The sequence below is a fragment of the Chiloscyllium punctatum genome, chromosome 12, assembly GCF_047496795.1.
Source record: "Chiloscyllium punctatum isolate Juve2018m chromosome 12, sChiPun1.3, whole genome shotgun sequence".
In the NCBI taxonomy this organism is placed as follows: domain Eukaryota; kingdom Metazoa; phylum Chordata; class Chondrichthyes; order Orectolobiformes; family Hemiscylliidae; genus Chiloscyllium; species Chiloscyllium punctatum.
Window position 1 is genome coordinate 19,707,377 of NC_092750.1, and position 25,055 is coordinate 19,732,431.

Consider the following 25,055-nt stretch of genomic DNA (forward strand, 5'->3'; position numbering starts at 1 on the left):
ACATTGTAGGACTGTAAAATGCCCAAAAGGGATTTTAAATATAATACTAGAGCTGGGTTTCATGGTGTCAAATGATAAAGCATTTCTTCTATGTATTATTTTCTGATTAGGAGCAGAGGAAGGCCATTCAGCCCACTGAATCCACTTCGCCATTCAATATGATCATGACTAATCATCAACTCAACTTTCCTGTCTATCCATTGCATTTATATCTACCTAGAAGTCTGTCTATCTCAGTCTTCAACATGCTTTACCATTGAGAGCTGTCAAAACTGGGTTGTTAAAGAATTCCACAGATTCACTGTCCTCAGAGCATTAAATGTGGGGATCCATTACTCTAAGGTTTTGCTATCTATTCTTTGTTTCTCGCTGTGAGAGAATCTCTTTCTCTCTCTGCATGTTTCAATAAGATCACCTCTCATTCTTTTTGGGCACAGGTCCAACCTGCTCAAAACTTCAAAAGAAGAAAATTGCTCCATTACCAAATTAGACATTATCAGATCCAAAAGAGCCTGAATCCACACATAAATGTTCGAGGAAACTATCCCAAAGACACACTGAATTTTTCCTTGCATCTAACTTCTACCGATTTGATTTTCCTAATCAAGTCACCCATGACTAAATTAATCATATTAGTATATATGAATTCTAATGGTGTATCAGTCCAACATTTATTATGTCATGATACGTCAGGTTGCAATTAACACATCTTTATATATACAATACTACACAGATGGTGTTTGCCAGAGGCAAACTGCCCATGTACACCCAAGGATTGAAGTGTGATTGCTAATCTCTCTCAGGAATAGATACAACACCAAAGAATTAATAAAGCTTTAATGATCAGCACATATCCTGCCTAATATAATTAAGCCTTTTTAATACCTTTGCCAGTTCAGGAGTGGTAAATTGAGTCAACCACAAGGGGCAATTCTCCAGTAGATGCTGATTTCCCAAAGGATGGACAGAAATGGAAATCAATTGAGATTTAAGAAAAAGTTAGCTACGTATATGGTAACTGTAGGTAGGAAATAATGACTGGCATTAGGAAATTTATAAGAATAGAAAATAACTTTGTAGAATCATATAGCAACGATGATAGCCAGTTGATCTACTGTACTATGACAATTAATTAGTTTGATACTCTTGGTTTTGTCCCATTGCCCTACATTTTTTAAAATTTAGAACATAATATCCAATTCTTGATTCAAAGTTCCTATTACATCTGCTTCAAGTATCCTGTTATGAAATGCGTTCCAGACATAAGAACGTGCTGCAAGAGAATAATTCTCTAACAGATTTTTTTTTGCCAATTATTTAAATCTGTGTCCTCTAGATACTGATCCTCCAGTCTGAGGAAACCACCAGTCTCTTCTGAATCAAAATCCATCAACTTATTTCGGCTGTATATTTGAATGAGAAAAATAGTTTTCTAGAAAGCAAATCGGCAACTGGAGGGATCAACTTCTTATTTTAAAAACCTGTTTGTCCCTTGATCTATTTCCTACTGCCAGACTTCTCATGCCCGCAGTATTTTGCCTTTGAATTAGACAGATCAATTCAGCTAAAGAACCAGAGAGAAAGATCAAATGGAGTACCTCAAGACAGCTACAATTAAATACAATAACCAAAATAGGCGGAAAATATATCTACCTCTGGAACAAGCAGTCATGGTTCTAGTGCATCATCTATTCATGCTTACAAAGAGCAGCTCAAGGTCTTCCTGGCAAGATAAGGATGGATCTACTTGTTACTTAAACAACACAATGTGTAAAGAACAGCAGAATTGGATTATATTAAATGTAGCTGCCTTTGTTTTTGCAAAGAAGCATTCAGGGAGAAAAGAAAAAGCTAGTTAAATACAGCCAGATCATAGTAGTTTAATGGTTGTAGTTCGGGACTCACATTCCAGAGTTTGAGAGCTCAAATCCTACAATCACACACGAAACTGAATGCAATAAAATCTTTCAACGTATGGTCTAACATCAAGGGAAACAGATTAAGAAACTTGTCAAGATCACATCCTTCAGAAAGGGAATGCAATTCTAGGTCAATAATCATAGAAATGATAGAATCCCTACATTGTGGAAACAGGCCATTTGGCCCAACAAGTTCACACCGACCCTCCAAAGACCCATTCTCCTATCCCATTACTCCACATTTACCCCTGACTAATGCAGCTAGCCTACACGTCCCCGAACACTATGGGCAACTTAGCATGGCGAATTCACCAACCTGTACATCTTTGGATTATAGGAGGAAACCGGAGCACCTGGACGAAACCCATGCAGACATGGGGAGAATGTATAAACTCCACACAGACAGTTGCCCAAGGCTGGAATTGAACCCGGGTCCCTGACACTGTAAGACAGCAGTGCTAACCACTGAGCAACCATGTCAATTTTTATCATCTTCTAAGTAGCTTAACAGACACCCATTATTGTCTCAGGACATTTAGGGATAGGTAATTAACACAGTGTTCCAGTGTTGCTCATATCTAAAAAACTAAACTAAGCATCATTGTACTGGACCATAGGGCCACTCTCTCATGAGATAGACGCATGACTGGTGGTGATTTTAACCTGAGAATCACCACATCTTAGGCGAGGGGACAGGTCGAGAAGGAGTGTCCTTAATGGTACCCTCAGAAGGTACGGGAATTGAAGAGACACTACTGGCATTACTTTGAGATCGGCTATTCAGCCAACATAAGAGTCACAGAATCCCTTCAGTGTGGGAACATGCCCAACAAGTCCATACCAACCCTCCAAAGAGTAACCCACTCAGACCCATTCCCCTGCCCTATTATCCTCCATTTACCCCTGATTAATGTGCCTAACCTGAACATTATGGGCAATTTAGCATGGCCAATTCATCTAATTTGCACATTTTTGGATTGTGGGAAGAAACTGGAGTACCTGGAGGAAATCCACACAGACATGGGGAGAATGTGCAAATTCCACAGTCGCCAGAGGCTGGAATCAAACGGGAGTCCCTGGCACTGTGAGGCAGCAGTACTAACCAATGAGCCACCACTGAGCTAATAAACCAAAAAAAAAAGGAGAATTGGGTTTATAGGATCGTGTATAGGTGTAGGCTGAGAAGTTCTAGGTTTTTAGATAGGCCACAATAGGTACATCATTTATGTTTCGGTTGACAGATTTAGATGCCAATCCTGTTTAAATGTTTGCTTAACTGAGTTAAATCCACTAACAACCAGCATTAAAATCCATGTTGAAAGTGACATGACAAACTAATCAATCTAGCCAGTTAACCATAGTTAACCATGTCAGTGTCAACATGGATACAATTCCATTTACGTTTCAGCTATGTAAACACACCCAGCAATTAAGCTCCTGTGCCAACGTATTCAACATGCCTTTTGCTGAAAACTTTTCCAGAAATGGCAGGCATCATCACAAATGATTCTCTCAACTGAAATCCATGTAATCTCTCCTACTGACACTGACACACTGTTTTCCTGATGCAAATACATTCTCTATCCTTTCTCTAAGATGTGATAATCTCAACTGTACAAGCACTCTGATCTTTCTTTTCCCATATATGATGATTATCTTACTCAGGGACATATTATTCTTTCCAAGCCTTTGCGCACACACAGCTTCACAAAACAAACACACCATTTTCCTCCCTGTGCCTATTTTTCCTGTGGTCAAAGTACATTCTGCTGTACTGCACTGCTAAGTCCATGACATCTGTGCGCTTAATGTCTGGCTGCTAAGAAATTCCTTGTCTGCACAGTATGACTGCCTGTCACTTACCAGTTTACTTTGGGCTATTGCACGGAGCTGTTCATCCATTTCTGACTCTTCGTTTTCTTCTTCTACTTTTATTCGATCTCCTTCGCCAGGCCCTTCCTATTTAAAGAAAACAGTCAGTGCAGTGAGTAGCATTGCATATAAAGCCTGCAACTACAGCACCCCAATTATTATACATTGATGTGGTATAGCTCAATGTCATCTGTGAAATATAAACTAATATTTTACTGCCCACAATGACATCATTTATGTCACAGCCCTTCCTTGTGACATCATAAAACAATTCAACCATCTACATTATCAAACTTTGCCTGAAAAAAGTACCTGCTCTTTTCATCAATACCTGATGTATACACAAAATAGCATTTTGACGAGCAAGGATTAACTTTTAAACATAATGCTATAAGTTGCAGGCATTCTTTTCAAATCCTGGTAAAAGTGTTTTATATTGCAGGCTTTTGCATTATGCACTCTAACCCCCTGAGATAAATCCACATTCTTTGCTAATTTCCTCCACAGTATATGTACGTCTACCAAGTATAACATATTTATCAAACTTATTGAACTAATTTCTGAATAAACAATGTGATAACAAATGTTTTGTTGAGTCCACTCACTGGATAAACATTATATTGAGTGCGCAGAGTCCCCAACATTGTTCAAGTATCTGGTATAATTGGAAATAACTTGTTTTTAATACAAATAACTTACTCTCGAGGTAGATCATTAAGTCAAATATTCTGGAGGTGTTACAACTTCAAGCAATATCATTATCAAAGATGACCCCTGCCTTTACAACAGTTTTTGTTTGAATGAGATTTGTACAGTACAATGGAACACAGAGAAATTTGTTTGCAACAGCTAGCTAGCTAGTCATATTCTAACACTACATTTTAGATGCATGATAGGACAATAGATACTTAAATAAACTCATAAAGACATGATTGAAAGTGTTTTTGGGGTAACACAAAGTTATTGCAACATCATATTATATTCTTTTCTTTTAAATGCAAAGGTTTTACTTCCTTTTCATCCAAACATAGAAGGCTGTTGCACTTACAAGCAGGTTCATAAAGCAACTAGGGATCACTGTGTTAAGGTGTATCACATTAATGCCTCTCAATTAATCTATGGCTAAGATCCAGATTAATTCCTCGACTTAGCCTGGTAAGAAACTGGCACTGAGCTTCAAGTCTCTCATTTAACAGAATGGATAGGTCATATGCATTCATACCCAGTTTGCAAATTTTCACTTTGAGAACCTACAGAGATATCTGATATGTGATACCAAAAGTGGTGTTAGCTGACATTTTACTTCCAGATACCTGAATATAACAGGCAGCTCTTAGTCATAAAAATGAGAGTACATTCATCCACACAAGAGCTGTCTTCAATCATATCTTTCTAAGAGCTGAGAACTTCTTTTGAAAGGTGTTGGACGGAACTGCCATGCATTCTGAACTGCTCCACCACAAACCCGACTTGTGTGTTATCAATTTCAATGACATACTGTTGTCAAAGAGGAGGATAGCAGTGAATTGGACTGAGGAGAGGCCACATTGTGTTCACAAGTGCACTTACAACCTCCCATGTGGAGTGGAAAGTGCAGGTACATCCCCCTACTATTAATAAAAACAATTGGATAATGATGCGTAGTTTTAGTTTTAATCACATACATACATACATACAAGTGACAGTGGGCCATTGGGATGAGTGATGCCTCCTTCTGAAGGAAGCACTTGAGATTTCTGGTCACTACATGTTATCCTGTGCTTTTACATAGGTTCAATTCAAAATGTCATAAGCTCAAATTACAACATGATGCTATATTCAATTTTAAAACATGATTCTGTGATAATTGTATCAAACCTAAGCATAAGAAGTGTTTTGTGGTGCAATTCTCATAAAACTTGACGTCATAGCACCTGCATTACATCATGTACATGAAACAAATAGAGTAGCTAGGATTTTGAGAGATGTTGGTACGTAAAAGTCAACAGGATTTCAGGCCAAATAATATTTGATATCTATCCTGCTAAATCTGCAGTGTTAGTTGGTTGTGCACAGAGGAGGAGGAAAACTATAACACTGAAATGTTCTGGATCATTAGCTCAGCACCAAAACAAACTACATTATTATATTCTAAACTGATAGAGTTTAACATTACTTTTGGTAGGTGATCTAGTTAGAAAAATTAATAGGTTGTTTTATACATTAGACTGTTTTTATGCTATTTAAAAATTATTAATTTTTTTTTAACAAGTAGTGTGCTTTTGTGCAAATGGATCTTTTGCTGTTTCCAACCTTGCTGGTAAATTATACCACCCTGGCCTCTCATCTTCTTCCAATTTATGGGATAGAAAAGCTAACATGATTTAGTTTATCACTGATTGAGGTGCAGACAGTAAGTGGGCAAGAGCACAATTTAGCTTATTGTATGTGCCTCATGTGAATCTGGAAAAAGCTCTAACATGGCAGTTATCTTCTGTTAATGTCTGTATGTGCATACCTCACTGTCACTTGCTGGGATTTGTACAGGTAACTCCTGTTGGTCTTTGGATTCTGCTGGCTCCTCCTGCTGTTGGTTGCTATTTTCATCAGAAGGTTGATTGAGCTCTGACTCCATTTCCCATTCTTTTCGTCTGGCTTTTCTCCGCCGCGTTTCTGCACCTACTGGGGACTCCACTGATCCTTGATTATGTTTCTGTACTGGACAATTCTGGTTTCCCTTATGACACGCACAGTCAACCTTATATTTACTATGATGAAGTAAATAATATAAACTTAATTACATATTACATTAACCCTTTCAGTTTTATTTTGATTATCACAAGTAGAAAATAAACTCAACCAATTTTCCCTAAATGCATATTATACAGAGGTTTACAAAGCTGTGAAACGCATTCAAAAAGTAGACAACCCCTACTTACATGCAAGATACTATTTGCTATTCAAGGGAGAATACCTAATCCCAGAAAGGTTCAAAGTTCACATTGTCCGATCTGAGACAGTCTCAGGGTAAGAATATTCTAATAACTCACAAAAAATCAGGTACCTGTTTGACCCCAACCACCTTCCATCTCTTTTCTGGCCATTGAACCATCGCTTCTAAATTATTGAAACCATCCCTGATTTAGAAAGTTAGCCTATTCCAGCAGTTTCCTGGTCTAAACCTCCTTACTCCCATGTCCCTTCAACTTGGCATATTCTCTGTCCCATAAAAGTCAGATTCTGCTAGGTGTTCCTTTTTCCTTCTTCTCTTCCTCTTCCCTGATCTTCTCCAGTCACTCGCCTGGTTTCAAATGTTATTTACCTTAGGGTGCAAACCATTGTCTATCTGAATCATGTACTAGTCTTTCTAAAAAGTAAATAACACAACTACTAAAACATTTTTCTACGACAATGGTTCAGTAAACAATTCATATATTTTGATAAAGCTGATTTTACTCACCAGCTGCTGTATTCGTAGTCAAAACCAATGGTCACCTCATTATCCTTTGGGATGTTTGTGATGGCATATATGCAAAGGTGGATCATCCCATCAGCAATCATGTGCCGCACCTAGGGGACATTGTATTCATGTTGTAGCTAGTTTCATTTCTCTTATGAATCTTAACTAGGTCAACCCCAACTTATCACATTTTCTGCCTTCATCTTTTTGGACAGTTTTTTTTTAAGCTAGCTGAATTTGTGCCAATGGTTACCAATGTAAAAACAATATAACTATGAACTATTATTCTTGCTGAAAACACTGATTAAACTTAAAGCAACTATCATTTCAAAAATTATACAACCTTGGGGGTGGTGGCTGAGGAGTGGTGAGAGGTAAGATTGTCAGTGGCATAAATTACACTGTTACTGAGTTAGTAATCTGGAACCTAATACTTTGAGGATGTAGGTTCAAATCTGGTTTGCTACTATCCTTTCAGGAAGAAAATCTGCCAACCTTATCTGGTCTGACCTACATGCAACTCAGGACCCACAGCAACATTGTTCACTATTCAATTTCTTCAAAAATTACCTGGCAAGATATAAAGGTACAGTTCCCATAGTTCCAGAGGACCAGAATCCTGCTCTGCTATTAGAGAAGTGCTTTTTTAATCTGAGGGTCACCATGCCTCAGGTGAGGGCAAGAAGGTGGGACCTTCATGATGACCTCAACCAGAACAGGAACTGAACTTGTACTGTTTGCATCATTCTGCATTACAAACTAGCCATCCAGCCAACTGAGCTAACTGATTCTGTGGTGTTTATGCTACTGGACATGGGTCTAAAGCTAAACAACTTCAACAACGACATCAGGTTACCAAGGACCTTAATTTAATACCCATGATGTTTTCAAATTCTGTATATATTGTTCCTGAAGGATTATAGTGCAATTTATGTTAAAAAGTGCTACCAGTCAATTAAACCTGGCTTTAGAAACACAAAACAATACACAATGAGATTTAGAGATTCCGCTGACCGTTAGCACCAAGTACAGCAAATGACTCAGATGATTTTTGAAAGCTCAGAATGACATGCTTGTCTACAAGAAACTTTGAAAGATGGGATAATTGATTTGAATGACAAGTCTGCTGAATGGAGGATCAAGTGCAAGTCCTGCTCAAAGCCATATGAACAAGAGACACAGTGCATTCAGTCAGCCAGTTAGTTTGGTCGAGAAGAAAGCCTAATTTTCAGAATTGCAAGCTCATTCCTCTGAAACTCTGATCTGATTCAAATCAAAAGGATGATCAGAAAATTTTAAACCAAAACTGTACAAAAAAAGATTATTTTGCTTATTTGTACTGTTTTCCTTCTATTGAATTAATTAAATCCATGATGAGGTTTGCTTTATCTATTTTTAGGACTGCTGTCCATAAAACAAAATGGATTAACTATTCGCATATGGTGCCGTACAGTTTTTGAAGAGAGAAAGTGAGGACTGCTGGAGATGATGGAGATCAGAGTCAAAAGTGTGGTGTTGGAAAAACACAGCAGGTCAGGCAGCACCCAAACAGCAGGAATCTGATGAAGGACTTATGCCCGAAACGTCGATTCTCCTGCTCCTCAGATGCTGTCTGACCTGCTGTGCTTTTCCAGCACCTTACAGGTTTTCAGTCTTTCTTCAGAAATATAAGAAAGAGTTGTAAGTCAAACATGAAATCATAATATCTGTTCTGATCAGTCAAGACTTTCAGTTACATTCCTGGAATACAACTTTTTAAATATTCATTCATTGAACATGGGTGTCACTGCATGGCCAGCATTTACTATGCATCTCTAATTGCTTGAGATAATGCATAATCAAACCATGGGTATGTGACAGGTGGTTAATTTTGAATTCATATAAAATATGCAATAAATAAATGCTAGACTAATTGTGACCACGTAAGCACTATCGATTGTCATTAAAAACCTATTTGGTTCACTAATGTAATTCTGGTGAAGGAAATCTGCTATCCTTACCTGGTCTGGCCTCTATGCGTCTCCAGACTCTCAGGAATGTAGTTGAGTCATAAACTGCCTTCTGGGCAATTAAGAATAAGCAGTAAGTGCTGGCCTAACCAGTAACATCCAGATCCCATGAGCAATTTTTTTCTTTCTTACAAATTGCAACAGTCATGAATCCAATATACTTGGATTGCTTAGAAATGTCACCAGAGGTTCGGTGGTAGTGTCCCTATCCCTGGACTAGGAGGCCTGCTCCAGGTGTGTAATAACATCTCTGAACAGGTTGATTTGAAAACTAGGTTAAATAACAAAAAAAAGAATTGTGACTAGTACTACCCAAGACTTACAGAGTCTCACTCTGTGACATTGCGACAAGTGTTATCAAGTAATATCTATAATAGTATCATATGGCTGTGCTGTTAAAGAGACAAACCTAACCACATCATAAAATTTCTTGAACCCATTATGTGAGATCCTCCAGCAGACAAAGTCTACTTGAGGTTTCAACAGTTTGGGAAGAGGCAAAGAAAGGGAGACTAAAACAGTGGGGGATGAGGTAGAGATTCTTTTGTATGACCAACAAAGTTGCTTCATTATCTCACATCTGGGGAGATAAATAAGACAGCACAATGTCTAACTCAGGAAGTTCTTTGGAAAACTTTGTACCACAGCACAGTTAAGTCATTAATTTTATGTAAATACTAAAGTTGTCTATTCAAACGTCTAACCGCCTACAATTAACTGACTAAATAAATGAGAAAACTCAAACAGTAATGTGACATTACTGGGGAAAAAATAAACTTGTGGGTGGCTTTTGACACCTATTCTGGATTGGATATGATAGTGCAGTGGAATAGTGTAAGTTGGGTGCAACATGCCAACAAGTGTATCTAAATATTACTCAGTGTTCATTCTCTATGCTCATCCTAGCCAGTAAAGTGATAACAATCTAACGTCTATTTGCAGTAGTCAAACCAATACATACTTCTCATTTTTGTTTTTCTTATTTTTTTAAAAGTGGAATTTATATGATTACAAACGTAATATATTAAATGTTAACGTTATTATCCAAATTGGGTTCCTTACAGTCTGGACTTGTTTCACACAAGGTTGGCTATAGACAGACTCATCTCTACAGAGGGCTACTGCTTCATAATTCAATATCTCAATCTATAACCTCATAAATATGATGTTCAAAAACACATTAAAACAAAGCATACATTTAAAAAGGTACTGGTATAGGAATGCAAACAACATTTTTATTCAGAAGCACAGCATTATGGTGGCATGTTAATTTTTAATCCTTTATAAAAAATAATTTCAGCACACTTCATGTCATAACATATATAATTAAACAGGTAGCAATATCCAGATAATCAGAAAAACAGACCTCTGCATTGGGGGCACAGGACCTTCTAATAAACCGAGCATCATTCCCAAATGTTCTAGCATCGACACACATTTCCACTTCATTGAATTTGGAGTAGAAAAGCACAAAGGGATAGGGTCTGGAAGGCAAGGTGACAAGTAAGATTTTTGCAACCCGAAGTTGGAACTTAACTTCCCAAAATACCTTTCTTCATAGGTGAGCAGAATAAATCAATGCTGATGTTATTTTCAACTATAGGATGAAAGGAATGTAGAATTCACACTGTCCAGCCATTTTTTGATGAGGGGTGGAATGCATTGTGTTAGATCTTAGAAATAAATTTCTGAAACAATTTGAATAATTATGACAAAGCTCCAGATTGTCTCAATTTTGAGATGGTAAAACCCACAGAAGGTATTATTACAGACTCAAATGCAATACTGTCTTACCTTTTAAAGAAATGTCCATTAACTTCAAATTGCTGCCTTAGCATCACCTTACCACGGTATTCAATAATAAGTATGCCTGGTGTTAGATCTCTGGCTGCTCGCAAAATTTTGCGATGACGTTGAACTCTTGTGACTTTACCAAGCTGTAGCTGTCAACAGAAGGAAAATAGTATAATAAAGTTACTATTTTGCTCATTATTTGGAGTATCCAGCTGACTTAATTGGCTTTCACAACATACAACATCATTTGATGAATGAAAAAAGACTAAATATCTAGATTTGTTATTTTTCTACAAAAATTGTAAAGGTAATATTACAAGCTAAACAGCATATTGCAAGGGACTATCAAGCAGGCTCACTATTGACTAATAATCAAGTTGATAAGGGTAGGCAGAAATATGGAGTAATTACATCAGCCACCATCTTAATGAATGGCAGGGCAGACTCAAAGGACCAAGAGGCCTACTTCTACTCCCAATTTGTCTAGTCATATTCCCAATTCAGCAGAAGTTTGTTTAACTCAGACTCCTTCCTGTCCTATTTCTATAAGCTAGCAATGAAAAGTGAATTTAGAGCCAATCTTTACTTAGTCTTAAATTTATTTGCAAAATGAAATAACACATGCGCAATCTCCAAACAACCATTCCTCATATGTGTTCCAGTGTAATGTGTTAATGCTCTCTTCCTGTATAACTAAATTTGAAATACAATTAACACTTACCTGCATTTGAGAGCCGAGAATTGTATTGTTACAGGCTAGTTCAGTTTTATTAATAGTGTCCAGCACCACATTTTTGCCCACAGCATCTTTCATGGTTAATCGATACAATTCTAAAAGGTTCTGTACATCTGCACTGTACTGATTTGCAAAAGATTCCTCGTACTGATCTGTCCAGAGTCGAATCCTGTTCTCCCAACCTTCTGCTGTATTTTCATCCAATGCATGAGCTTCTGACAGTGAGTTCTAAGTGTAAAAATCAGCAAAATTGAACAAATTAGACATGATTCTGTACTGAAAAGATGACTCATAAGAAAAATGTAGATTCTTCAAATTCTCACAGTATTTCTACATCTGGTTCCAGAATATTACTCTACTTAAAAAGTGAGAGTAGAATCGTAAGTTTAAATTCTCATTTCCCCCATCTACTGATGGCAATCCTTGGTGCCAACACTCATATGCGTCAAGTCTGAACTGCTTTATTTAAAACAGCTAAATACTTGTAAAATTTACAAGTAGTTTTGTCTAATATCAGGGTCATTCTATTTTGGAATACTAAGATGTTCTTTAATTTATACATTCATATCTCAGCTACCAAGATTCATAACTAGGTAGTCACCACAATACATTGCAAGGAAGTAAAAGAACTGAAAATCAGACTTTCGATTCCCACAGTCTAATCTCATTCACTTAAGTCAACTGAATAAATAACTCAAGTAAACTGCCTACTTCCCTTTCTAATCTCAATTACACAAAGAAACCAAACAGACAAACAATGCTTATGCATTTTTGCAGAGCTGGCTCAAAACCTGCGTTGGCAAAGCCGAGCAGGACAGGATCTCTGCACTCTCTGGCATAACATTATATATATTTTGATTGCAAAGCTCTTGTAAAACCAAGGCAAAGAACATCCTGACATATTTGTGAACTTCAAAAATGGACAAAATAAGACAATAAATAATGTTTAGCCTCCAAGATTTATATTTTAGAAGTCTGATGACTGTGAAACAAAACAAAGACAGAAGGTTGGAAGCTTCATAATTGTGAAGCGATAATTGTTGATAGCATATTGAACCGTTTGCAAAACAAACTGGAGAAAGAATAATTATAATTTTCAACTCAAAATTCGAGAAACTTTTCAAAACAAAATACAACTTTATAGATCTGATGACTGTTTCACTTTAAAGTCAAAAGTAGGGTGCTGAAAAGCACAGCAGGTCAGGCAGCATCTAAGGAGCAAAAGAATCGACATTTCGGGCAAGAGCCCTTCATCAGGCTCTTTCCCGAAACGTCGATTCTCCTCTTCCTCGGGTGCTGGCTGACCAGCCCTGCTTTTCCAGCACCCCACCCTTGACTCTGATTTCCAGCATCTGCAGTCCTCACTTTCTCCTGCTTCACTTTAAATCACTGTTTAGTTGTACAGAACTTGAGTATTGCTGAAGAGTTTCAATAAAATGTTTTTTCACCATGCAGTCACCAAGAAACTTTGAAAGAATACAAATTCAAGGGGGAAACTAATATATTTACTTCATGAGAACAAAGTTCTGATTGGTTGGGATGTGAACTCAGATTTGTCGAAGCATTATTAATAAAGCATGGCTCTGGAAAAGGCACAGCAGGTCAGGCAGCTTCTCAGGAGCAAGAGAGTCGGCATGTCAGTATAACCCTTCTTTAGGAGGGGGGAGGGGAAAGGGAGCTGAGAAATAAATAGGGGAGGGGCTAGGGGAAAGGTAGCTGGGATGGTGAGAGGTGAGCGAAGGTAGGAGGTAATGGCGATAGGTTGGTGGGAAGTGTGGGAAAGTCCTCACTTTCTCCTTTGTAGAGGCATTGCCATGGAGAATGCATCCATTAATACTGACTGACAGTTAACAGCCAGATCTTGTTAAATTTTAAACCAAACAGGTTGGCTCTGATTCTTCAGAACATTGCCCTGAGAAATAAATCAGCAAATTGTGTTGATTTGAAACAGGTGTGGTGTGTGTGTATATTATTTCTGGCTGCAAAGATTATCATTACACATATATTCCAGTGCATGTAAGTATCCACACTGTAAGCCCAGCTGACAATGGTAAATCATTACCAGCGTAAAAGCCCATACATTTAGGATTACCCAGCAAAGATTGTCTAATTGTAAAATCACCTCTAATGATTGAGGTGGGTTGGATACAGTCAGTATCTTGCGTGTTGCAAACAGCCAAAGGGACACACAGACAGCCTGTTGCCATGCACTGCAATTCAGATCTCAATTGAGGACTCAAGTTGTTGTGTAACACTGTGCACTGGAAGCTATATATGTTAATACATAGGACACTGTTCTTTGCAGGCAGAATATGCACATCCATTGCCCTGCTTCCAACACCACAAAGTAGGTACAGCTATTTCTTGGTTCATTCCTCAGGCAATGTCTGATCAATAAACAGTAAACCCTGCTTGGAATAAAATTTAACAAGCCTGGTTATTGACTGCCAATCAGTATTAATCGTGCATCCCCCGTGACCATGCTTCTACCAAAGTCTCCATGCCAATCCACACACTTCTCTCATGCAGTATAAATGTTCATTTTTTTCCCTTGAGTTTATATTCATACTAAATCAGTGCAAGATGCAAAAGCTTTGACATATGTATATTTTCTCAGCAACTCTTTAATTTACTTTTTTTTAAAAACTCAAACAATTGTCATGAGCTATCAAGGCTCGGAGCACAGGACGGTGTCAGTGGTTAAACTAAATTAAATCTAAAGCAGACAAAAAAAAATTTGCAATTAAAGAATTGTGTCCAATAGCTTTAAGTGGGAAGTGGTCCAGCCCATTAGAGCCCTATTGATGATTCAAAACTTAATCTGAAAATTGCTGCATACATTAGCCAAAATTTGCCAATTTCAACAGACTAAAAGGAAATCAAACACTGTAAAGTTATCACTCTTTCCTTACCTTCATTCTCATGGATCTTCTGGACCCTTCTCGAAAGGCCTGCAGATAAAAAAATATTAGAAAATTATTTTTCCTATCAACTCTGCCCAGTGTCACTTTAAGACCCCTTATCCAGGAACACTTTTCAAAATAAAAGAAAATTACAATACTGCAAACATGCCAGAATCAACCAAGCACCTGCTTAAATGAGTGATCATACATTTTAGGTCTCAACTCTATTACTAATAGAACTTTTGATGGAAATATAAGAATAGCTGTATTTATATGCTGTATGATCCCTCACAGACAAATAACCACCTCTTAAATATATAAATTGCTTTTATGTAATCAACATGGTGGTGAACGAAGCAAGTTCCGTACAGTTTCTTATTTGATCTTAGTATAATACTTGTGGTTTTCTACAAATAAATTGTCATACTTAGTACAGGAAGGGGAACAATCTGCTAATCGCTATCTCCCATCACCACTATGAGCCTCAATGCACCCAATGTCCATTCAGTAGATACAGCTGATTATGGCTAATCCAGAGTAGGTATTTCCTTTTACTGCACAGTAAAAGCTAAATCTACACACAGTGAATCTTACATTCTTCTCCTAAATGATATGTCCAAAATTTGATTGGGAATGATTTGTTTTCAAATGCTGCCATACAGGGGGAATCCCCTGCAAATACTTATATAAAAAATTGTGCTGGTTAGGTCGATTAGCCATGGGAACCACAGGATTATGGGGATGGGGTAGAGAAATGGGTTTGGCTGGGATGCTCTTTGGAGGACTGATGGACCAAATGGCCTGCTTTCACACTATAAGGATTCTATGATTCTAACTATTGAAAGAAATACTGCCATAGATTTTTTCGTTAGATTAAAGCTATACAAAATGACATTAGCAGAACAGAACACAGAATTGAGAGACACAGTAGGCTTAATTCCACATGAACTCAAATTTTTAGACCTCGGAAAATCTGTTTCCCAACCTTTTAGGGCTGCACAGGTAGAATCACTAAGTAACTACAAACAACAAGGAAGCCATTTAGCCAATGGCATCCACTCTGGATGGCTGAAGGAGCAAATCACATTGGCAAAACGTTTTTTACATCCTTCCAGGAGCTCTGCAGTTTTCCTGTTCAGATAATAAACCAATTCCATCTTGAATGCTTTGAACCTGCCTCCAACAGATGCTCAGGCAGTGCATTTCAGATCCTAACTCTTCGGGGAAAAACATTGCTCCTGTCACCACTGCTGCTTTTTCTTGTTACCTTAAATCGGAGTGCTCTGGTTCATACTCTATTCCCATGGGAAATATTTTCCCTACCTACTCTGTCCAGACCCTTGTAATTTTGGATCCATTAGGTCTCTTCTGAATCTTCCCTTCTCCAAACTTTGCTTTTTTAAAACTGTTTCTCTGTAGTCTTCCTACCATAATGAATCACTTTCGATTTCCCTGCATTAAATTTAATTTGCCACTTATCTGTCCATTTCAATAAATTTTCTATATACTTTGAAACTCTGCACTATCCTCCTTAAAACTGACACTACATTCAAGTTCTGTATTGTCAGTAAATTGTGAAATTGTGCCAAATATATTTTGGTCTTGGACATTACTCAATTTCAGGAAAAGCATGGGTTTTGGTGCCAAATCCTAGAGAATACAACTATAAACTTTCCGCCAGTCTTAAAGTAATCCATTAACCACTAAATTCTGTTTCCTATCACGCATCTATTTGGTATTCAGAGTCATACAGCACAGAAAGAGACCCTTCAGTCCAACCAGCCCATGCCAAAGAAATTCTATGAGATATAACTTTGTTCGAATAATACAGAAGTCCATGTACAACCACATCAGCATAACCGTCACAGATTTTCAGTTACATCATCAGAAAACTTTAGCAAATTAAATATGGTCAGCATAGTGGATCAGTGGTTAGCACTGTTGCCTCACAGGCCAATTCCAGCCTAGGGTTAATGTCTATGTGGTGTTTCCATATTTTCCAAATGTTTGCCTTCCAGGTACTCCAGTTTCCTCCTACATTCCAAAGATGTGCAAGTTAAGTGGATTTTCTATATTAAATTGCCCAGAATGTCCAGGGATGCGCAAGCTAGGCAGGTTAAGCATGGGATATACAGGGTTATAGGGATAAGTATGGGGGCTGATCTGGGTGGGATGGTTTTTGGAAGGTCGGTGTAGCCGAATGGCTTGCTTCCACATTGTAGGGATTGAATGAAATAAACATGATTTTCCCTAAACAAATCTGTTGTGGCTTTCCTTAATTAACCTGCATTTGTTCAAGTAACTATTCATTTTATCTTGAATTATCATTTCTTGAAGGGTTATGACAGTTTCCTGTACACAATTTATTTAAATGGAATAGAGTTCAAAGTATTGTGGATAACTGATTATTTTTTAAGAATGTTGAAAGGATGTTGAAACTATATTTTTTAAAACAAGGGATTTCTTGGAAGATGCACTGTTCCAGGTAATGTTGAGCTTATTGCTTGAATAGACTTCAAGGGAAGCACTCTTTTTTTCACTCTGGGCTTTATTACTGTTCCATTTGAACTGTATTTTGCATGCTTAAATTTCAGCTGGGGAAGATGACTAAAGAAAAGAACTGCTTATCCCATGTCCCTTGACTCTGAAACAGCTTTATAGTGAATCCAGTGTGAAACCTGATTACCGTTATTGGATTGTGACTGGAAGACCTCTTGCTACTGTGTTTCTGAGCATGCTGTATTTGCCGAGTATCCTGAGACATCTGCCTCTGTTGGTGACATGCTCGAATGTAAGATGGACAGTCACATGGACATTCCATGTCTTACCTTTTTCAATTAACTTCAAGAACTAAAATTTGTTAGACAAATAACTGTTTCTTCTCTAAGACTGAACTGCTGTAGATAGAACTTTGTTCTTTACGCTTCTCACGGTATGATTGAATATGTCTGGGCCTGTGCTTGGGGTTATTTAGAATCATGAGCACTTCCATTTCCAGATTACAAAATGTGCAACAACCAACTCTGCATCGTGTTGTCATAAGGTTTTTGAGAACAATTTTCACTTTATTAAAGAAACCTAATTGATAGATCTTTATCTTCTAAATACAACATATATGATTGGTCATATTGGGAACAGGGTAAAACAGTTAAATTTTGATAAGAGTAAAGGCTTAGAAAAAAAAAATGTAACTCCTCCCAACTCTGTCTTAACAGAACCTTCACTATCACGGAGGTTAAACTTACTGGCATGCTGTTATCGAGGTTATTTTTACGTGTTTTTTGAATAGCGGTGTAAAGTTTCTAGTTTGGGACCTCTGTCACCAACCTAAAGTCTAAGAAAGTCTGAAAAATTATGGCCAGTGCATCCACAGTTTCCACTCTCACTTCCTTCAGCATCCTTGGATGCATCCCATTTCACCTGACATGGTGCCTTTCCAATACCTATCATTCCATATCTTTTGATTCTTACCCAATACTTTATCAATTTTAAACCCTTCAAATGTTCAACCAACCCCTCTCCTTACTGACCTGTGAAGCATCATCTTATTGGTAAGAACAGATGCAAAGCATTCACCTAATGCCTCAATCATGCCTCCATGCATAAAACTTCTCTTTGGTCCCAACTAACCCCATTCCTCCTTTTAGCACTCTTACTATTTATAGGCCTATAAAAGACTTTTCAATTACTATTTTACATTAACTGCCTTTCTTGCCCCTTTCTTTGCTTTTTCAATCTTCCTCTGAACCTTCAATATGCAGTCTGGTTCTCAACTGTATTATCCTGATGAAGGGCTATTGCCCGAAACGTCGATTTTACTGGTCCTCGGATGCTGCCTGAACTGCTGTGCTCTTCCAGCACCACTAATCCAGAATCTGGTTTCCAGCATCTGCAGTCATTGTTTTCATCCTGTATTATCCAGGTGACATTTGTCATTAAGCATACTTTTTTCTTAATCCTTGCACCTTTCATTATGCAGGGAGCAGACGATTTTCTTCTGCCCTACCTTTCACCTTTGTGGGAATATACATTGACTGTGCTAAACTCTTTCTTCTTTAAGGTGGCCAATTTTTCTGTTAGACTTGCCTGCTAAACTTTGATCCAAATTTATCTAGTTCAAATCCAGGCATATCCCACTAGAGTTTGTTTACCCCAGTTAATTATTCTCCCCCAGATTGGCAATGCTAAAAGTTAAGGAACAATCTAAACGTTCCAACTTAATGATCTCTATTCCATAAATTCTCCCTTACTGGTATTTGGTCTAACTCATGACAAAGACTCCGGTCTGAGTGCATTCTTTCACATTGGACTGGAAAACATATTGCTACAGAAAATTCCCCTAAATATCCTTGAGGAAATCATACCCTTTTGTCTACTTTACATTATTATTACTACAACTATTCTGGTCTACATTCCCTCACTGTAACTGCATTATAATTCTCATGCCTTACTGTAATTTTCTTGCAAACTTGTTTCTCAACATCATTCCAGCTGCAGGTGTGCTGAGCAATGTAGTTGCACCTTTCTTACACTAACCAAAAATTAAAGAACTGCAGATGTTAGAAATCTGAAACCAGTTTGTTACACAGTTTTAATTCCTTAGTTCTAATATATTTTGTCCTTGAAAACATTTTCTCTCTCAAGCAATGCAATATTCCCCTTCATTGATAAAGCCATTCCTTCTCCTTTCCTAACTTTTCAGAACATCAGCAATACTCAATATCCTGTCAAGCCTTTTTGAGGGAGATCTCTGCTATAGCTGTATTATATTTTGATAATCTCAACTTCAAAGCTTATACTGACAGTTATAAAATTATATTTTGCACTATTCTCTGAAGATGGGCTTTCTATTTTCAAATGTTCAGGTTGCAGCAATGGACATTATAAAGTCTTAGAAAAATAAAATTCCATTAGCACTCCATATACAGATGCTTCCTTTGAATATCTACCTTGATTTTTTTGGTTTTGGGGGCATTTCTTGCTTTTTCTGTGCTTCTCTTTCTCTTCTTGGCCTTGGCTCTCTTTACTCGGTTGACTGTAAGTGTGATGCTGGTGGGTGTGTGCTGTGTCGCGGTGTATGACACCGTTGATGGTGAGACTTCTTCATCCCCACTCTCAGTTGCACTGCTATCTCCACCTGTGGGGAAAGACGATTTCACTCGTAAATTCGTTAAACAAATGAAATGAATTTCCTGGGAGATGTGTCTGTTCCAGTGCTTTAACTTCAGCTGCAGATTCAAGAAATTCACTACAAAACATTCAATAACTCAGTGCATCAAATATACTGTATCAATTTGCTGCAAAAAGTAGATGGAATAAGCTTTCCCTTCTCTATTTTAATAGCAGGCATTTAGCAGTAATATATGAATAATAAACTGTAGTTTGTAAATTGTTCCACAAATTACAAGAGATGCCACACGGTGGATCAATGCACTCTACCTGCTCATGAATGACAATCTCCAAACTGAACGAGTAACAATTTTAACAGCACTGCAAGCTTCTTAAGTGAACAATAGTTAAATGTTGAATGAATAAAAGCCATCAGTCTGCTTTTGAATTGTATAAAATCATTTGAAATTAGATGAGTCCTTTTAAAAAAAAGTGTTGTTGCACAGGAGTTACTACACTCAGCAGTTGCAAAGATTGATACCTTTTTTGGGACACCTCAGGGCTACTGCATTTGTTCAACATTTTCTCACAGAATGGTGCCCCAGTATTACTTCCTAGGAAATAGTTTTTAAATCACTGGTATCACTTTAAAACAAATATCTATATATAGTGAAACAAACTGTTATTAAATATTATTGACAAATCACGGTGACTATACTCTATGCAAATAATAAAATGGAACAGAAGCAAGTATCCAAATAAACATTTTCTCCTTACCAGACACATTCTCCTGCTTCCTGCGCTGCAGTCTGATGACCTTCCGCCTGTCCAGCCCCCTGTGAAAATCAATATAGATTACAACACAATGAATTACTGATTATCAAACCTGTAGCCAAGACTTTTAAATCAGTATTGATTCAGCTTCTCTCAAAGGATTAGGACATATCATTCAGATATTTAGTGTTTTACTGCCCCATAAAAAGTAAATTATAAAAGAAACCATTAAGTACTACCATAATTTGCTTTGAGAAATATCACTAGTGGCATTAGTTTTTCATTTTTTAAAATGCAATTATAATCTCAACACAGAGTCTGTTTTATATTATTTATAAACATAAATCAACAAATGGCAAACAATCATACAACAGCTGTAAATGTGTCTTTTATTCATGATTTTAATTTCTTGGGAGATGGTCCTTCAGTGAACAAACACCTTGGAGTTCATGCCAAAGCACTGAACCTACTATGCCTGTTCAAAAATTCCCTTAAATGTCTAGTGCCACTTCATACCTGCAATTTTCACAAGCGATAATAAAACCATCCTGAGTTAAACTACAATGGCACCAGGGAATGTTCTCTTCCTCAGATGAACTGTCACTATCTTCAGAATTATCATCATATCGCTGGCAACGTAGTCTATTAAGCTCTACTCGGGCAATGATGGTCTGTGGAGGTGGTGAAGCTGGGGGTGTTGGAGGAGGTGGAGCACCATAGTTGTGGTCCTTAAAATAAAAGGAAAGGTCATGAAAACACAAAACAAGTAATATAGAATAAAAGAAAACACAAAGAAGTATTGAACCAACAGCTTTGGAACAGTTGGCTTTTCATTTCATTAAAAATTTTTTATTACTGTAACATTACAATCTCACTTCGTATTTGCACAAAATAGTCAATATAAAATACTATTCAACTGCTTTTCAATTCACTTGCTCACTTAAACAATTTTTTAAAGAAACAATGATCATACATTGGATTTTCACATAAGCCATGCCTGAAGTCACTCTGTCCAAATCCAAACTGCAATATAATCCAAGCCAAAGAGTATTATGTTTATATGAAAGGAGAGCCGGTCATACTCTTTACTCTAATTTCAACTATAGGGATATCACGTTAACGATGAGCTTGAAACATTTCTCAGACAAATCTAAAAGTTTAAGGACTTAATATAAATGGTAAAACATATACTGTCCTGTCTTGATTTAAAGTTTGACAGAAAGCTATGTTTAATCTAATACGACTTGTCTCCAAACCTTGAAATTAACTGAATGAGCAGCAGTGCAGAAGGCAGCATGATTGCATCAATGTTCACATATCTCCAATTCTAACTGGAACGCAGCATCTGAGTTTGCTTCCTTGCTTTTTGATTTCTATACACCCCCTCAATTTTCGAGAGAATGCTCATTTAGCTTCCTTCTTTCCTCATCATTTTCTGAGTATAAGCAGTGGCACTGACTGCAATAGCCACTTGTAACTGAGACAAGTATCTGAACTCTTCTTCAGAGTATGACTGATTAGCCTCAGCCAATACTGCCAATACTGCACCAGTAGGAAAACTACATCCGATAGGAAAACTTCCTGGTACACCACTATAAAGTATATTATTAACTACTATTAGACTGGACTAGTTGTAAAAGCAAACGCATTGCACATGTTAACTATTTGGAATGCAGCATTAAATTCACTTGCAACATGTGACCGGCTCTCCTTTCATATAAACAAAGCATTTTAACCATGATTGTTTAATGAGAACTATGTTAATGCTCATATACAGGAAGGAATAGCTTCTTCTTTTCCTTAGAGCAGACACAAATTGCATGTTCAGATTAAAAGATTTGGTATTTTGAGAGGCACACACAACTAAGGTTCAAGAAAGAAGTGCAAACAGTTTGCTTCCTTGGGAAGAAAGCAACCATTAAACCACACAACTTTACAATAGCAAAGAAGTCTACTCCTAATATTGTGCTTGAGTACAGAACTAATAAAGATAGATTCTGAATGTGCATAACACCCGGAAAGCAATCAACCGTCTGTGGCAGAAAGGAACTGCTGTATGGACATAGCCAGTGACAAGTAAATAATGTGAACATAAAAACAGAAAATGCTGGAAATACTCAACCAGTCTTGTAACACCACGCAGAGTCAGAAATTGGGCTGGATTCTCATCTCCTAATGGAAGCAGGAACATGTTGGAGAGAGTAAAATATTTATTTTTTTGACTGCAAATTCTGGAATCCAGTCATTCTTTGTGTAGTCGATTCAATGGTTAGGAAAACCATAAATGCAAACTAGTAAGCACCTCTTCTCACATTCGGGTTGATATTGTGAGCACCAGGAAATTTGAATTTCCTTCTTCATATTGTGTGCGTGCGTGTACGTGTGTGAGCATGCATGTGCATTGGCAGAAGATTTAGAGCATCATAAATAAGGATCGAGAGCCTGCAACCAATGACAGAAGCCTGCTGAGAATTCTGGGATATTCTGACAGCTGTGTGTCAATTGTTTTGACACACCCAAATTTCAAAATTAGGTGCTGCATTAAAGTGTACATCTTCACGTCAATAATATCCTGGGGTGTGCTGATAGTTGACAGTGACTGAGGGTCAAGGAACAACATCTAGGCTAATATCGTAGCAAACCAAGATTGGCCTTTACACAGCCTCCTTGACACCTATATCTCTTGGAAACTGCCTCAGGACTCAGAAAACCTAAACCATGCTCCTCCATACCTTTAGAAGAGAGAAATATGGCAGATATGGGCAAAAGTGTCAGGCTTGGGATTTGAAAATTGGGAAACTGCTCATCTTGCATTTCCTGGACTTAGCATAAATATCAATCTCAGAGTTTACATTTCAAGTTGTGATCTTCCATCAGAAACTTTCTTGGCACTTTGCAATGGAAAGCAGCAAACACAATTTAATGTATAATTAAAATACATTGAAATTTGTCAATCTTAAAACCTGCAAACAATAGGGGTGACCATCAATGCTCCTGTCAACTTCACCTGCAGGAAGTGCAGCCAGCTCCAGCTCCTCACAGACTGTGTTAGGGAACTGGAGCTGGAGTTGGATGAACTGAGGATTATTTGAGAGGCTGAGAGGGTGATAGATAGAAGCTACAGGGACATAGTTACGCCAGAGAACAGAGGTAGTTGGGTAACAGTTAGAAGTGGGAAGGGGAGGAAGCAGGCAGTGCAGGGATCTCCTGTGGTCGTGCCCCTCAACAATATGTACACCGCTTTGGATACTTTTGGGGGGAACAGCCTAGCAGAGGTAAGCTGCAGTGACCAGGTCTCTGGCACGAGGTCCGGCTCTGAGGCCCAGAAGGGAAAAGGGGAGAGGTGGAGAGCGCTAGTTATAGGAGACTCTATAGTTAGAGGGACAGACAGGTGGTTCTGTGGACATGGGCGAGACTCTCGGATGGTTTGTTGCCTCCCGGGTGCCAGGGTCTGAGATGTCTCGGACCGTGTCTTCAGAATCCTTAAGGGGGAAGGTGTGCAGCCAGAAGTCGAGGTGCACATTGGCACCAACGACAAAAGGTAGGAAGAGGGGTGGGGAGGTCATTCAGGAGCTCAGTGAGTTAGGCTGGAAGCTAAAAGCTAGGACTGACATAGTCGTCATCTCTGGGTTGTTGCTGGTGCCACGTGACAGTGAGGCAAGGAATAGGGAGAAAGTGCAGTTGAAAACGTGGCTGCAAGGATGGTGTAGGAGGGAGGGCTTCAGGTATTTGGACAATTGGACTGCATTCTGGGGAAGGTGGGACCTGTACATGCAGGACGGGTTGCACCTGAACCAGAAGGGCACCAAAATTCTGGGAGGTAGGTTTGCTAGCACTCTTCAGGGGGGTTTGAACTAATTTGGCAGGGGGATGGGATCCGGACTTGTAGACCAGCAAGTAGGTTAGCTGTTTTTCAGGATGTCCAAGAATGTAGGGAGGTTGTGGAGAAGGTAGCATTGACAGGGAATACTTGCGGACAGAGATGGGCTCAAGTGTGTATACTTCAACGCAAGGAGTATCAGAAATAAGGTGGGTGAACTTAAGGCGTAGACTTGGGACTACGATGTTGTGGCCATCACAGAAACGTGGATAGAAGAGGACAGGAATGGTTGTTGGAGATTCCTGGTTACAGATGTTTCAGTAAGATTGGGGGGGGTGGTAAAAAAAGAGGGGGGTGGCGTTGCTAATTAGAAATGGTATAACGGCTGCAGAAAGGCAGTTCAAGGGGGATCTGCCTTTGGAGGTAGTATGGGCTGAATCAGAAAGAGGAAAGGAGCAGTCACCTGGTGGGGTGTTTACTACAGGCCCCCCCCAATAGCAGCAGAGACGTGGAGAAACAGATTGGGAAACAGATTTTGGAAAGGTGCAGAAGCCACAGGGTAGTAGTCATGAGCGATTTCAACTTCCAAAATATTGACTGGAAGCTCTTTAGATCAAGTAGATTGGATGGGGCGGTATTTGTGCAGTGTGTCCAGGAAGCTTTTCTAACTCAGTATGTAA

The 25,055-nt window shown here is 38.3% G+C and overlaps 1 protein-coding gene across 19 annotated transcripts in view; it reads right to left on the reverse strand.

The window, feature by feature from the left end:
- setd5 (SET domain containing 5) overlaps positions 1–25,055 on the reverse strand; it is a 154,920-nt gene that overhangs the window by 51,963 nt on the left and 77,902 nt on the right. For all 19 annotated transcript variants that reach the window (XM_072581988.1, XM_072581986.1, XM_072581973.1 and 16 more), the window contains 10 exons: positions 21,072–21,283; positions 20,559–20,617; positions 19,622–19,809; positions 14,682–14,720; positions 11,755–11,997; positions 11,034–11,182; positions 10,606–10,723; positions 7,231–7,340; positions 6,289–6,538; positions 3,783–3,878 (listed from right to left, as the gene is read on the reverse strand). In XM_072581988.1, coding sequence (XP_072438089.1) covers positions 3,783–3,878; positions 6,289–6,538; positions 7,231–7,340; positions 10,606–10,723; positions 11,034–11,182; positions 11,755–11,997; positions 14,682–14,720; positions 19,622–19,809; positions 20,559–20,617; positions 21,072–21,283 — 1,464 coding nt within the window. The remainder of the gene's footprint in view (positions 1–3,782; positions 3,879–6,288; positions 6,539–7,230; positions 7,341–10,605; positions 10,724–11,033; positions 11,183–11,754; positions 11,998–14,681; positions 14,721–19,621; positions 19,810–20,558; positions 20,618–21,071; positions 21,284–25,055) is intronic.